At 49.6% G+C, this 14,083-nt stretch overlaps 1 protein-coding gene and 1 long non-coding RNA gene across 4 annotated transcripts; one reads left to right on the top strand and one right to left on the bottom strand.

Annotated features, from left to right (window-relative positions):
* Positions 1-1,124: 1,124 nt before the first annotated feature.
* Hoxd8 (homeobox D8) lies at positions 1,125-4,825 on the top strand. Of its 3 annotated transcripts, XM_029473947.2 has the most exons (3): positions 1,125-1,226; positions 2,453-2,600; positions 2,982-4,821. In XM_029473947.2, exons 2-3 carry the CDS (start codon positions 2,576-2,578, stop codon positions 3,275-3,277), a joined length of 321 nt encoding a protein of 106 aa, XP_029329807.1. In that variant the 5' UTR covers positions 1,125-1,226; positions 2,453-2,575; the 3' UTR covers positions 3,278-4,821. The 3 variants fall into 3 exon arrangements, with proteins under 3 accessions (XP_029329807.1, XP_021036610.1, XP_021036604.1); XM_021180951.3 differs by lacking the exon at positions 1,125-1,226 and having other exon boundaries at positions 1,791-2,600; positions 2,985-4,825; XM_021180945.3 differs by lacking the exon at positions 1,125-1,226 and having other exon boundaries at positions 1,791-2,600; positions 2,982-4,825.
* Positions 4,826-10,427: 5,602 nt separating this feature from the next.
* Positions 10,428-12,584, bottom strand: LOC147005896 (uncharacterized). Its single transcript, XR_015045262.1, has 3 exons — positions 12,082-12,584; positions 10,702-10,788; positions 10,428-10,574 (listed from the first exon to the last, which is right to left on the bottom strand). It is a non-coding gene; the product is annotated as an uncharacterized LOC147005896 (long non-coding RNA).
* Positions 12,585-14,083: the final 1,499 nt, after the last annotated feature.

Here is a 14,083-nt window from a genome sequence, read left to right as displayed (position 1 = left end):
TTGGCCGTGGGAAGTCAGCACGGTGTGATTTAGTGTAAGCTGGAGAGTCTTTGGTGAGCTGGGGTGTATCTTCTAGGTCTGTCCTCAAGATCAGAGAGCTGGTGTCCTCCAGACACCGGATTATCCCAAAGGATAAAGGGTTCAGCACCTAAAGGGAGAGGGAGGGAGAGAAAAGGGGGCAGAAAGATGAGAGGGGGGAGGGAGAATAAGAATATCAATATATTTTTATTGGATATTCAAACGAGAGGGGGGGAAGATGACTGTGTAGGGAAGCGATTGTTGGTGTAAAGCCACGCAGATTTGCACAGGTGCCACGGTAAGGGCACTGCCTATTCCAGAAAATGCAAATCCTGGACTCCTGCAGACAACACTGCGTCTCTTCCTTAACGCCCACAAACCAGGCATTCTCTTGATTTCTGAGCCTTCTCTTTATTTCTCTCGGGAAAATCAAGTTTATACTAAGGCCTGCATCCAGTCTCTGGCAGTTATTTCCGAGTGGTGTGTGAGCTAAGGTCGTTAAGCACAGGACAGGGAAGGTCTGCCTGCAGCTGCCTGGAACCAGCACGGTCCGAAAGCGGACTGAGGAATTCAATTTCTCCTGCCCCATCCCCCGGCCCCCGCCGCGCTCCACCCGGGGCCACAGCCTGAGTCTGGGCGCCTGGGTTGGGACCCGGGAGCCCTGCGCTCTGCCCTAGGAAATGCCACCCACCCCGGCATGATTCCTTCTTCCCACAGGGAACGTTTCTGCCACTCTTCTCTTCACTCATGTCCCCTTCCCACATTCTCTCGCCTCCCCCTCCCTCCCCGTGGCCAACACTGACGTCTATCAAGGGTGAAATGATGGAAACTATATTCATGGGCATGATTTCCATTAAATATCAATTAACCTGGGAGCCTCAACCAGGCATGCAGTGCGTCAAGGGTAAATGTACATCTCATTTCCACAGGGCCTGCTCGGCTGGAAAAAGCAGGACTTTGATTCGCTTTGATAAGGTCAAGATTCGGAGGCTGGATTGTGGCTTTTTAATCAAAACCACTTAGCTAGGCCCAAACAAATGCAAGGGCCAATCAATCCGTCAACCTCGCTCGTCCACGGTCAGAAATGGGGGGGGGGGGGGGAAGCCACCGCCAGTCTCTACTGGGCAGATCCAGGAGCCTTGCTGGAGGAGAGACCGTCTGCTCCGCGGCCTCCTGGGAGTGACCTCCCCGCCTGGCCCAAGGCTAAGGTTCGGCCGCGCCCCCTCTCTGCGGACCCGGGGGGCCCCGCGAGCCCTTGGCAGTGCGGCTTTATGGGCCCCCTTTAAGGCTGGCGGAGGCATCCCGGGGCCGGCGTGCGGCGTCCCGTCCGGCGCAGGGGCCGCTTCGCCGCCGCCGGGATCCCTCCGCGCGGTTATCTCGCCCCCCATCTAGCTCCCTCTCCTCGCAGTGGCGGGGCGCGAAAATGCCTCGCCGGCGCGCACCGGGGCGGCAGCCTCGGCGGCGGCGGCGACAGCGCTGGGAGGGGGCGGCGGGGGGAGGGCTGAGGTGAGAGGTGGCACCGGGCAGAGGGTGTGTTCTCTTTTCGTCTCCCTGCAGAGCGGGGGCTCGGCAGCCCCAGCCTGAGCGTCTCCCCCGTGGGCCGCGCGCACTCTTTTTTTTCCCCCTGGTCCCGGTGCGCTAGGGCCGCTTGGAGCCGGAGAGGAAACTGGAGGCCGCGGGGCAGGTCGCCCGGGCGTCGGCGGTTCCACTGCGGCCCAGCAGGCGCGCGCCGGGAGAGGCCCGCGGGGCGGAGGCGGCGGCGGCAGCGCGCGGGGGCGGGCGAGGCGGCGCGGCCCGCGAGGGAGGCGGCGCGAGGCCGAGACGGAGGCGCGAGAGCCGGGCATGAGCGGCCGGCGGCCGGACGGTCGAGCCTGAGCGGGGCGGGGGAAGCGCTCGCCGGGCGACGAGGCCCGGCGGCCCCCGCGGGCTCGAGTGAGCCGCCCCAGAGGCCCCCGCGGCGGCGCGACCGAGCTGAGGCGCGCCCCTTACCGGCTCCGCGCCGCCGGCGGCCGCCGCCCCGATGAGCTCGTACTTCGTGAACCCGCTGTACTCCAAGTACAAGGCGGCGGCCGCGGCGGCGGCGGCGGCTGCGGCGGCCGCGGCGGCGGGCGAGGCCATCAATCCCACTTACTACGACTGTCATTTCGCGCCCGAGGTCAGCGGCCGCCACGCCGCCGCCCTGCAGCTCTATGGCAACAGCGCCGCCGGCTTCCCGCACGCGCACCCGCACCCGTCGCCGCCGCCCGGGTGCGGCGGAGGGGGCGGCCCGGGGCCCGGCCAGGACTACTTCCACGCCGGCGCGGGCAGCCCGACCGCTGCCTACCAGGCCGCCCCACCTCCTCCGCACCCTCCGCCTCCGCCGCCGCCTCCCCCCTGCGGCGGGATTGCCTGTCACGGGGAGCCCGCGAAGTTTTACGGATACGATAACTTACAGAGACAGCCGATTTTTACGACCCAGCAAGAGGCCGAGCTGGTACAATATCCTGACTGTAAATCGTCCAGTGGTAATATTGGCGAGGACCCAGACCACTTAAATCAGAGCTCGTCTCCTTCTCAAATGTTTCCCTGGATGAGACCACAAGGTTGGGATGCGCTATTTTTTTTTTTTAAAGGAGGGGAGAAAGGGAGAAATCTGCTTTCATCTCACGTTCTAGCTTTAAAACTCCCCTGTCCTTTCCCTCTCCCCCTCCTTTTCCTTCTGGTGTAGCCAATGTGGCTCTTGTACAAAAACTAATACAGACTTTTAAAAAGTGTGTAAAGACGGGGACAGAATAATTGCGAAGAGCTTGTCTCTGCCTCTCTTGCCTGCACACCCTATATCTGTATGAGAATTAAAGACCACTGTGTATTTCACCTCTTAAGCCCGTTCCAGAAAACTCCAACAGCATTCAGAGAATCAACCATTTTAAAAAAAAAGTTGATTTTCCTCCCCTTTTTTGTTGTTGTTGTTGTTTTTTAATCAGCAGCTCCTGGAAGACGGAGAGGAAGACAAACCTACAGTCGCTTCCAAACCCTAGAGTTGGAAAAGGAATTCCTTTTTAACCCTTATCTGACCAGGAAGAGGAGAATCGAGGTCTCCCATACTCTGGCCCTCACGGAGAGACAGGTAAAAATCTGGTTCCAGAACAGGAGAATGAAATGGAAAAAGGAGAACAACAAAGACAAGTTTCCCGCGTCCCGGCCGGAGGCAAAGGATGGAGACCCCAAAAAGGAAGTCTCGGGGCTGGAGGAAGACGGAGCTGAAGGCCCCACAAATTAAACTCTACCTGTACACTTCTACCACAGACTATTAAGACTGATGATCAGTCTAAGTATATACTGGTGGACACCACCGTTTCTCCCTCTTGTTTTTTTGGAAACGGACTTTACCTGTGTTTCAAGCTACCTTAATGTCACTGCTCTTGAGGTTTCTGCGCTTTGAAAGGGATTTGTGTGTTTTTAAAGAGAATAGTTTGTAGTATCTAATAGAAGCAGTCCTTGAGCTGTCCTATAGAAGGGTAATTTGATACGGACCTTGTAGCTATATTTTTATAATGGTAATTTTTAACGTCTGAGCTGGTGGTTTGCCTCAACAACATAAACTTCCTAATGATCAGCACTAGATGATTGAATATAAAATGCTTTATTAATCAAACAAGTGCACTTGAACATTTAAAATCTTTATGGTGAGTAAATTAAAAGAAGTTTATTAATAATGTTTTTAAAAATTATGCCTGCAGAATATTTACTTTATTATTTGATTAAATGTATTATTTATATTTTTCTTTCTGCTTTTGTAACGATGGTTCAGGTGTCTTCTGGTTCACTTCCAGGAGGTTTCTTTGAGCATTTTTGTAAATGTTTGTCAGGGAAGAGTCTGGGCCAAATATTGGAAAAGCACATTAGCTGAAGAGTGCAATGTATTGTCCAGGCTGCCGACTTCCTTAAACTTGGGAGAGTGTTGTCCAGTGACAGGAGTTTAAGGATAATATCAAAGTCAACATTTAGTTGGGCTTCTGTAGTCCATACAAATTGTGGCCATTGAATAATCTAGAGAATTAATACTTGAAAACTAATTGCAATATTTTCACTAACTTCATTCTGGCAAGTGGCCTTGCTTTCGTTTTGAACCATGCTTGTAATGGCCTGGGATTTCTAGGTCTCGATGCTCTGTGTTTCTGCTTTGTCAAGTAGGTGCCATATTTATTGTATTCTTCTTGCACTGCTCCTGTGCTCCTGTGTTGTAAGCCAGCTTGCTGTGTTCATCTCAGATGTCGGTTGGTACGTCGTCCACCCTCTGCTGTTCTTCAGGAAAGCCGTGGCCTCACATATTGGAAATGAGCCCTGAGTGTAAACAGCCGCTCCAGAGCATAGCTCCTTAATAAAGAGATGTACCTCCATAAAGAGCAGAGCTCTTTCGTCTCAGAGAACACCATTCTGGCCAGTCACAAACAATGGCCAAGGCTCACATGAAGGGGGTGACTTAGTCAAACCTTCTATTTTATAAACAAACGGGTGTGGGTTATATACTTCCCAACCTGTTTGGTGGTGGTGGTGGTGGTATGGAGGCCTCCTAGAGTGAGCTAACTATCCACACTTGTTTCATTAAATAATTCTGGCATGATACTGTGACAGCTTTGAACTTCAAAAGGATTCAAGTCAAGTCCTAGGCCTGATGACCCAGAGCCCAGGTCACACCACAGCCTAATTCCAAAGACTCCCAGTTGAAGCTGGGGTTTGGCATCTATTATTAACAGGATATCCATTTCCCATTTGAAGCTGTTCATGCAGCTGCTTTTTTATATGGGGGTGGGGTAGAGAAAAGAAGGAAGGAAAGGAGAAATACAAATAAATATATTTCTCATGGGAAAAAATGGCAATACTTTAAAGTAGACATTGAGTTGTGGCTGCTTGTTCTAGCCACATTTACTTTTATGGGTGTGGTTTTTGTTTTATTGTTACTTTCCAGGCTGGTTTCTATTACATCAGTAAGAAAAGAAGGCTCTGGAGCTTTGCACCAGGTTCACTGGCAGGTGTTAGTGGGTGGTTTGTCTGCTGTCTTGTGGATAGCAGTAGGATTGGTACTGGCTGGGTTAAAGGCAAGTCACCACCTGACTCTCCACCCAGGGAAGAGGCCATGGCTGTGACATTTGTCAACCTAAGCCCGGAAAGACATTTAATCAGGAGTGGCCAAGGCTTAAACATTTGTACAGAGCAGACAGCTGCAAAGGCCAGTGTTGGATTTGGGGATGTTGGTGTACTCTCGTGTACTGCCTGAACCAATCGACGTCGACTTAGCTGGAAAGGAGAGCGAGGACGCCTCAGGCCGAGAGCCCAGCTGGAAAACAGCCTGAAGACCAGCACTGGCTGAACTCCAACTGCTTTTGATTTAAGGAACTCTTCAAGCTTTGCTATCTCTGGGGCGGGAACGAGGGCCCAGCAGTTAAGAGCAAGTGTTGCTCTTGCAGAAGGTCAAGGTACCAGTTCTTAGCATCCATGTGGGGACTCACACCCATGCACAAGTCCAGGTCCAGGAAATGGAGTGTGGTGCACTTACGTGCATGCTGCCAAAACATTTCTACACATATAATAAAATTTAATAAATTTAAAAATTGGTATCTCCAACTCAAGAATGCTCCCCCAAATATCACTCTTCAAACTAAAATTTGACAAGCTTTAACTAGGAAAAGGACCTACTGAGTGAATGAGTGGGAATAGAAATCAAGGATAGAAAATAAGGTAAAAATGCCACATCTTTGACATTCTGACAGACTTTGCAACTCTGAAAATGCACCTTCATTTAGGGCCACACTGGCCCCCTAAACCATAGATTCACACATACAGAAAATGTTGATAATAAATGTAAAAATGAATGTTTCTGCAGCTACCAAAGAGCATAGGTTTCCAAATAAAGACCTTGAGGAATTACCTTCCCCCATTCCTCTCCTCCTCTCATCAAGGTTGGACCCCCACCCCCTTGATGCCCTCTCAATGGGGAGGGACTAGTGGGGGAGCAGGCAAGGTGCCTTTCTGATTGGCTCAGCTCTGTAAACAGTGAAGCACTGCAGCAAGAAAGGGACTTTTTTTTTTTTTTTTGCTGCACAAATTTACATAAACCTCCAGAGAAAAGGTGGAGCTTTTCTATCCTGAGACCTAGCAAAGTCTGTAATTCCACAAAAATCAAGAGCCCCTCGATGTGAACACTGGCTACAAGAGAAAAGCCTTCTGAGTGACAACAACAGAGCCACAGACAAAAAGAGGGTGTGGTGGTTCCTCCTTTTTAGAGAAAAGTCGGTTCAACGATACCATTTCCCGAGTTGTATTGCTTGCCTCTGCACAGCAGACAAACAGCACAACATGGCTGCCTCTCTCTGCAGTCTCTCCCCTTCCATCATTTCCCCAGGCTGAAAGGGCATGAGATACGCTCTGCTTTTATTTGGATAGAGGGCAGATGATACAGAGACAATTTGAGATTAGTTTTTAGAATGTTTTAGAATTGAACAATCTCTTTACCCACTTCCATGTGTATAGACCAGGGAATAAACACCAGCTTGCCCATTTCCGTGTGTAATAACATATTGTTTAATTCACTGCATAAGAATTCACATCTAGCGTCTGTCCTCCATATCTTGGGTGTTTGCTGAATCCTTGGGTGTCTAGAGGTGGAAAGGGGAAGAGAGAGAGAGAAAAAAAAAACATTTCAATGGACCAGCAAAATTAGGGCCCACTGGCCTTTTCAAGAATTAAGAATTTTGCTGACAGATGGTGGCAGAAACCCTTTAATTAAAATTATCCAAGTTCATGAGAACTTTCTCTTAGGATATAAATGACCTACACAAAGGGGCGCTATGCTTCAGTTCCACTAGTAACTTAGAGCTCCAACATCTCATGCGGATACTCAGAAACACCTTGCTAGACTGTTCTGAAAATGACTGAGCAGGATGGTGGTCCCTGTCAGGCAGGCTCTGGTCGCAGTGCTCATGAGAGGAACCTGCAATACCATTGACTTTCAGGTGAGCTCCCCAGAGAGCTTCCCACTGACAATACAAAGGTGGTACCACTCCAACCTTTGAGGAATTTCCCCCCCCCCCCTAGATTGTTCTTTTCAAGAACAGATAAAACTCCTTTCCTTCCCAGAGTTGCATTGAGCATTTTTTAATGGTCAAACATGGAGGCCAGGGGCTGAAATGATTGAAGAAAGAGCAGAGAGGACTAGTACTAATTTTCCCAATATGCAAGAATTGATCGGAGGACCTAAAGTGAGGGATTTGGGGGGTGTTCCTTTCTGTGGCAACAGATTAAAAGCCCAATCATGGGTGCTCAAAATGGTATTTCAGAGAGGTAGACAAGTATCCCAAACCATTCACAGCCTTTGGGACGAGTGGTTGCTCCCCCACCACAGAAACCCGCAGGAGGCGGGAGAGACCCTAATTTAAGTTGGAGCCAAGTGGCAAATGAATGTGCTCTCTTGGCCTAAGCAGCCCCGTTTTCTGGGTAAAGTATTGGGATGTGGCTTTCCTGAAATGAGCGGGTAAAAACTGAGTGTGTCTGCTTTCCTTCTGGACAAGTGTTTTTGTGAGGGAGAGGAAGAGAGTAGCCAAGTGACCAACGTTGGGGAGGGGGGGGCAGACTTGGGACTGGGGGAGGCGCTGTGGGATGACATCCCCGGAGCTTAAGCACTGTCTGATCTCATTTCCCTCCCACATGGCGGCCAATTGCACAGACGTTTTGAGTCAAACAAAACCAAAAATGCCCAGTAATTCCTAGAAAAGGTGTGGTGTGTGCGCGCGTGCGTGTGCGTGTGTGCGTGCGTGTGTGTGTGTGTGTGTGTGTGTGTGCGTGTGTGTGCGTGTGTGTGTGTGTGTGAAAGAGGGGGGAGGCACAGAGACAGAGCGAGAGAGAACTGACACACACACGGGGGGGGGGGGGAGAGAGAGAGAGAGAGAACAGAGAGAGAACAGAGAGAGAACAGAGAGAGGAAAGGGATTCCGAAGAGAAAGGAAAAGAAGATAAAAAGAGGAGGGGTAGTAAGGAGAGAAGAGAGAGAGAGAGAGAGAGAGAGAGAGAGAGAGAGAGAGAGAGAGAGAGAGAGAGAGAGAGAGAGAGAGAGAGAGGAGAGAGAAAGAGAAGAGGAAAAACATGGCGCTCGCGAGCTGTATGTGCAAAATCCGCAAGGAATTGCAGTAAATTCCTTTTTGTTTGAAGAAAATTTACAACTTGGTAATAGACCTTTTTATGACCTATTTGCGGTCGTCATTGGCTGCGGCTGGTCATGTGCAGGCGCCGCTCGCCTTCACGGCCTTTTTCCTGATTTCCCAGGCGAATTTGCCCCCGCATTCTGCTTTCCCAGAGCCTCACCCCCTCTTTTTCTAACCTTTGTCTCTGCAGAGGTGGGCTCTAGTCGCCGGCTGCGGGATCGCGTGGTCCGCAGCGGCCTGGGCTCCCGCCGCGACTCCACCGCAGCTCGCCCCCGGTCGCGACCGCCGCCGCTTCCAGAGCCGGCGGGGAGCCCGGAAGGAGCACGGGGCGCCGAGCCACCCGCCGCCTCTCACACTCCAGCAGGGAGCCGACCGCCTGCTTCGACCCCGGCCCTGCGCTTCCCACCCGATCCCTTCAGCAACATGAGCCCAAACCTGCCGAGGACGGTGAGCGCAGTCCGGCAGCGCCGGATGGATTCCAGCCACCGTCCGGGCCGCCCGCCCGCAGTTCGGCACCCTCCGGGTAAGAGCCACCCTGCTGGCGCAGGAGCTGCCGGCTCCACCGCCTCGGGCAATGGGTGCCACTTCCCCAGCTCCCTGCGTAATTCAAGAACCTGGGGATCGCTCTCTGCATCCTCGTCCCTAATGTATGTCCTTTGGGGCTCGAGATAAGGTCCTGCTAGGCTCAAAAGTGCATAGGGGACTCCTCCGTGTCTCCCCCCACCCCCACCCCAGAGATCCCTTGACTTGGAAACCCGCGGATCCCGAGCCCCCCTCCCCCAATCCGCCTTGTGAAGAAGAATGTGAAAATGGTTTCTGGACTCCTCAGCTTGGCTGAGGCTGGGGGGGTCAGTAAAGGTTTCGTATGGTATAGAATACCGTGTTTCCGTGGTTTGATGGTGGTCAGAGCTACCCTAGGTTAACAGGTGTTTTTTGAGGGTTGGGTCGTGGGTGGGGAGACTTCGGTGTATTCAGGATGTCTTTCATGGGTGAGGCCAATTTTTAGGATCTATATTTTATTGGGCCTTATATATAAAGACGCTTTAATTATTTAAAAAACATTTCTCTAATTCTTAAGGAGAAAATGGTAATAATAACCCAAGCTAGGTTCCTCCTGCATCTGGTAATGTGTCAGGTGAACTTGGACTATTTTGTGTCACGAAATGGATGTTTGCTATGGGAAGTAATATCAGAAAATCTGGTACAGGTTTTAGGATAAACCCAATAGATATTTGAGAAATGTGAGGCATTTCGACGTTCAAACATCGCGTGTGTTTCTCATTTGTCAGAGTAATGAAAGAGTAGATCTTTTTGCTTTCCAAATGCGTTGTGGGTTTTTTTTTTTTTTTTTCATTTTCCAATAAACACCATACTGCAATATTTCCCTTACTTCGAAACTACTGAACCAAACACACAGGAAAAAAGAAAGAAAGAAAGAAAGAAAATCTTTGCAGAACATAATGTTGTTTTAATCCCCAAAATTTTGGATGGTATTTGATGGTGTACTTTGAAACCCCTATTTCCTGTTCCTTCAGGAACACATAGGGAAACATTGAAACCTTAGACAATCTGCCGCATTGCGCATAAGACTGCACATGGCGGTGGGCCATAGTCCCCAACGTGCTTATCGACAAATCCTTATTGTTTGCCCAGTTTTCCAGTATAACAGTGTTGGCTGTACAAATACTTGTGAACAATAGCTGATATGTTTGTAGAAAGGTGTTTTTAGTAATTAAGGATAGAATCACTCTCATTTCAAAATGGAGGACCAGTTGATGTCTGCAGAATTGTTCTGGGTCAGTAACTCCAAGGGCTCCCTGTCTCTGGAGTGGGTTTTTGTTTCTTATTTTATTTTTATTCCGAGCGTCTGTATCTTGTAAGCAGTTCCCTATTACACATTGATGACGCTGATAGTAAGAGGAAGCATTCCCTTTGGAAAAACAAGCTCCTTGACTGCGTCCATAGGCCCTGCAGCATAGGTCCATTGAAGTTGGGTGGGGCTCAAAGACTTGATGGCCTGAGTCTGGGTGGGGCTGGGGGTGGACTTGGAGTTCTGAGGCTGGGTGGGGCTGGGGTGGGCTGGATGCTCAGCTGGCTAAGTTGTAGATTTGGGGTTTCAGCTGCTTTTTCTTGGGTTTGGTGGCCCAGCGTGTTTCGGTGACTAACGTGGTTCTGATTACACAGAGGAAGGTGATGCCAGGTGGAAAGATGGAGGATGTAGGGTATCTTTGTAATCCTCGTGGTGATATTCAAAGCTTATTGGAAAGAAACGTTTGGTTGCCATGTGAGAAATACACGTTTGGGAAGTCGCACACTTTCTCTACAAGGAAAGGCTAAGAGGCTGACACCGCCATAACTGCCTTCATTGTCTCTGTGAACCTAACAACAAAAAATAAACAAAAAAGGAAAGAAAACCGGAGAGAAAAAGAAACGAAATTTAAAGATTATTCGGAGCCTAAGACTTTAGAGGTTTCTGGGCAAAACTCCCAGCGTCCTGGGTCCAAACCTCTATTTATAGACTGGGGAGCCAATGTCCTGGCCTTGGTTTCTTCTTGGGTGGACACAAGAGCTGGGAGTGCAGTCTCTGGAAAGGCTAGGAAATAAAGCAAAGTTCGCTATTACAAACGTAGCCAAGAAACCTGGCTGAAAATCAACCGTCTTTTTCCTATCATATCTTTCTACTAATACGTTTATTTTGCCAGAATTCTGTTCTCTGAGCCCAAGAGGCAGGGGAAACCGGAACAAAGACAGTATTTCACCCTGGGCTGGCAGGCAGCTGTTAGAGGTGTTTACGGCCTTGTCGCAGTGCAGTGCGCGGCGGCCAGTGAGGGTTTTCGGGAGCACAGGAAGCTGTGGAGAAGCAACCAAGAACTCGGAATTCCGATTTAAATCCAATTTAGGTGCACGTTTTCGGAAATGATAAAAATAGATACTATTGTTTCAAAGGAAAGTATCTCCTAGACTTGATAGTTTTGCAAAACTAGAGGAGAAATTATGCTCTCTAAGCCCAGGGTAGTGTTCCCCCTCTACATTAACAGGGAGAAGCTGCACCCCAGATGTGAAAATTCTGATTCAAAGACAACACTGAGTGTCCATGCGCAACATGGAGATTTTGTTGATTTGATGAAACCAGACTAGAAAGATTGATTTGAGGCATTAATTCAGATTTTCCTGCAAAAGAAAACCGCGTGTTTCCTGCCTCTTTTAGATAGGATTCTCGAGTCCCTCCACAGCCAGGCGCTGGAGTGGTGCGCGATGGAGCCCCTGGCACTGTGCTTGAGGCGGCATTGCTCAGAGCCTCTGCAGTGCGGGGCTGCGCACGCCCAGCGCATGTGCAGTGAAATAGCCCAGCCCAGGGATTGACCCAGCACTGCACAGACTGGGGGAGGGAGCGATAGGAGGAGATAACCAGATCCATTACCCCTTCCTTAGGCTTTGCTGCTCACCGTTTCTTCCAGCCTTTCATCGAAAGACAGCCACTACTTTACCCTTGACTACAATTACTTTCAATCTTAGACTTAAACCACCCCACCCTAATGTGTCTGTAACAATAGAAATAGATTGCAAATATGAGCTAGTAGTGAGTAGAATTTTTTTCTTTTCCAGGTGCATACACACACACACACTCACATGACCCTCAGAAATACAATTTTTTTTTTCAGACTGGCACTGTGGCTCTGGGAAAAGGCCTTTCTTCCTGGCGCCCTTTCAAACTGACAAACTTCGGGACGATCGTTCTCGGATCTTGTAACGTACACCAGCACAGAACATTCTAAAGCTCAGGCTCAGCAGAGAGCAATCAGATAAACAAATAAGTAAATAAATAAATAAATAAATAAATAAATAAATAAATGAACAAACTGGAGGGATTTTCCTCCTGCCTCACCTAATCAACGAGAGATGAGATGCTCGCTTCTGGGTCACAGGCTTGTTGTCTGAGCTGGGGCTGAGGCGGTAAGAGGTAGCCTCAAGGACTTTTGGACTCCTTTTTGCCTCTCCAGTGGACGTGGCAGGATCAACTTCTGATGCCCCAGGAAGGAAGTGCCTATTCTAGGTTTTCTAGGGCTGGTGGTGTCCCTTTTCGGCTGTCTGGAGCTTTGTCCAGGAGGAGGCGCTGTAGGACAAGCGTCTCGCTGGCTCGCCGTTGCCGCCGATGCCCTGGGTGGGAGGGGAATGGGAGGACACAAGAGCCACCCGTTCCTCTGCCCCGCCTTCCACCTCAGCTCACTCAGCATGCGTGGCATCAGTCAAGGGTGGGTGGCGTGATCACTTGTCCGCCAGCTGCTCTCAACCAGGCATCTCTGAGGTCCTTGGAACCTGAAAACTGATGCCGGGGTGAGAGGCCACCTTGTTTCCCTCGGCGACCCAGAGGGGGCGTTATTTCCTCATTCTGTACTCTAGGAACAGGCAACCAGATTTTGTGATAGAGCAAGCTGTTGCTAAGCCTCAGGGCCCCAATGAGAAGCAGCACCCCACTGAACAGCTTCAGTTCTTGCCTTTCACTTGTCCCAAGTTCCTAGTACCCAGAACAGGCAGCTTGGGGAAGCACAGCATGGATGGAGCCCCTCTCTAGCAAGGCAACTGACCTCCTCCTGCTAATTTAGAACAGAGCCTGGGCCCTGTGACGCATGTCTGACTCTCTGAAAGTCTGAGGCAATCCCACCCTGCACCCCACAGCTTGCGAATCATGCTGGCGTGTGGACTTCTGTCCCCAACACTCCTGCCTCACCACTGTGCTCATTGCAGGCCTATTGTGTGGTTCGCTGGCTGGTCTCCGTTCAAAGGTGACATGGCCTCAACTCATCCAGCCTCACTGATCCTCTGTTGTCCCCTAGCAATGTCCCCCTCTTCGTTAATTTAGGGCAATGATTCTCAGAGGTCTGTGTGAGCCCAAATGTTTGGATAAATGAGGTTTCTAGGTTCCACACCAAACACCCTGAATTGCAGTGTCCAGGCATCCTGAAAGCACTCTCCCCAAGGCAATGAAGATATGTACATAGGTTGGAGAGCCATGGGTTAAGGGTGTCTCCTGCTTAGCTCTTTATTCTCCTGGTCCTGCGTTTCTTCTTTGTCTACACTGGGCATGACTATCTGGGTTTTGTTTTTGTTTTTGTTTTGTTTTTTTTTTAAGTTACCACACTATTGGTGAGTAATTTCTTATATTTTATGCATGAAATTATGGGGTCTATGCATTCCTCACACTGGGTTTTGCAAGCGCCAAGAGCAGGTTCTAAGCTAAGTTCAGGCTTAATTGGGTTCAGATTCAAACCCTACACTTACTTGATGCTTGACCTTCAGTGAGCAGGGCAATATCTTTGAGCTTGTTTCCTTCTTTGAAAGCAGAATAGAAAGAGTATCATCAAGAGGTCCTATGAGGATCTTACTTTTTTAGAGACAGGATGTCATTATGTTACCAAACTGGCTTTGGACTTATGGCAATCCTTCCGCTCCAGTCCCCCGGGTACCATGGGGTGTAAGCCCCCCACCTATGCCTTCGTTTTTACTTCCATGTTACTTTTGTACTGAGCACAGTCCTAACTGTGTTGAGCATACTTATTAGCTAAGTACTTAAAACAGTGCTTTGGCACATAAACATTTAACACTTGACCATTAATGGTATTGGCCCTGCTTTCTCATAAGACAGACCTTGGATTTCCCAGGCAAAAGAAACTAGCTTATTTTCTCACTAAATCCTTGAGTTCTATAGAGGATAAAAGAGACCTAAACTGGACATGATAGTTCATGCCTGTAGTCCCCGCACTAAGGAAGCGGCAGCAGGAGGGTCACACATTTGAATTTGAGGCCAGCCTAGGCTTCATATGGAGTTCAAACCCAGCCTAGACTACTTAGCAAGTCCCTATCTCAGTGAAACAAAGCAATAAAATAAA

The sequence above is a fragment of the Mus caroli genome, unplaced genomic scaffold (genome assembly GCF_978045245.1).
Source record: "Mus caroli unplaced genomic scaffold, Mus_caroli_1 scaffold_2, whole genome shotgun sequence".
NCBI lineage: Eukaryota > Metazoa > Chordata > Mammalia > Rodentia > Muridae > Mus > Mus caroli.
The sequence above is the reverse complement of the archived record's forward strand: the minus strand, read 5'-3'. Positions and strand labels throughout refer to the sequence as shown.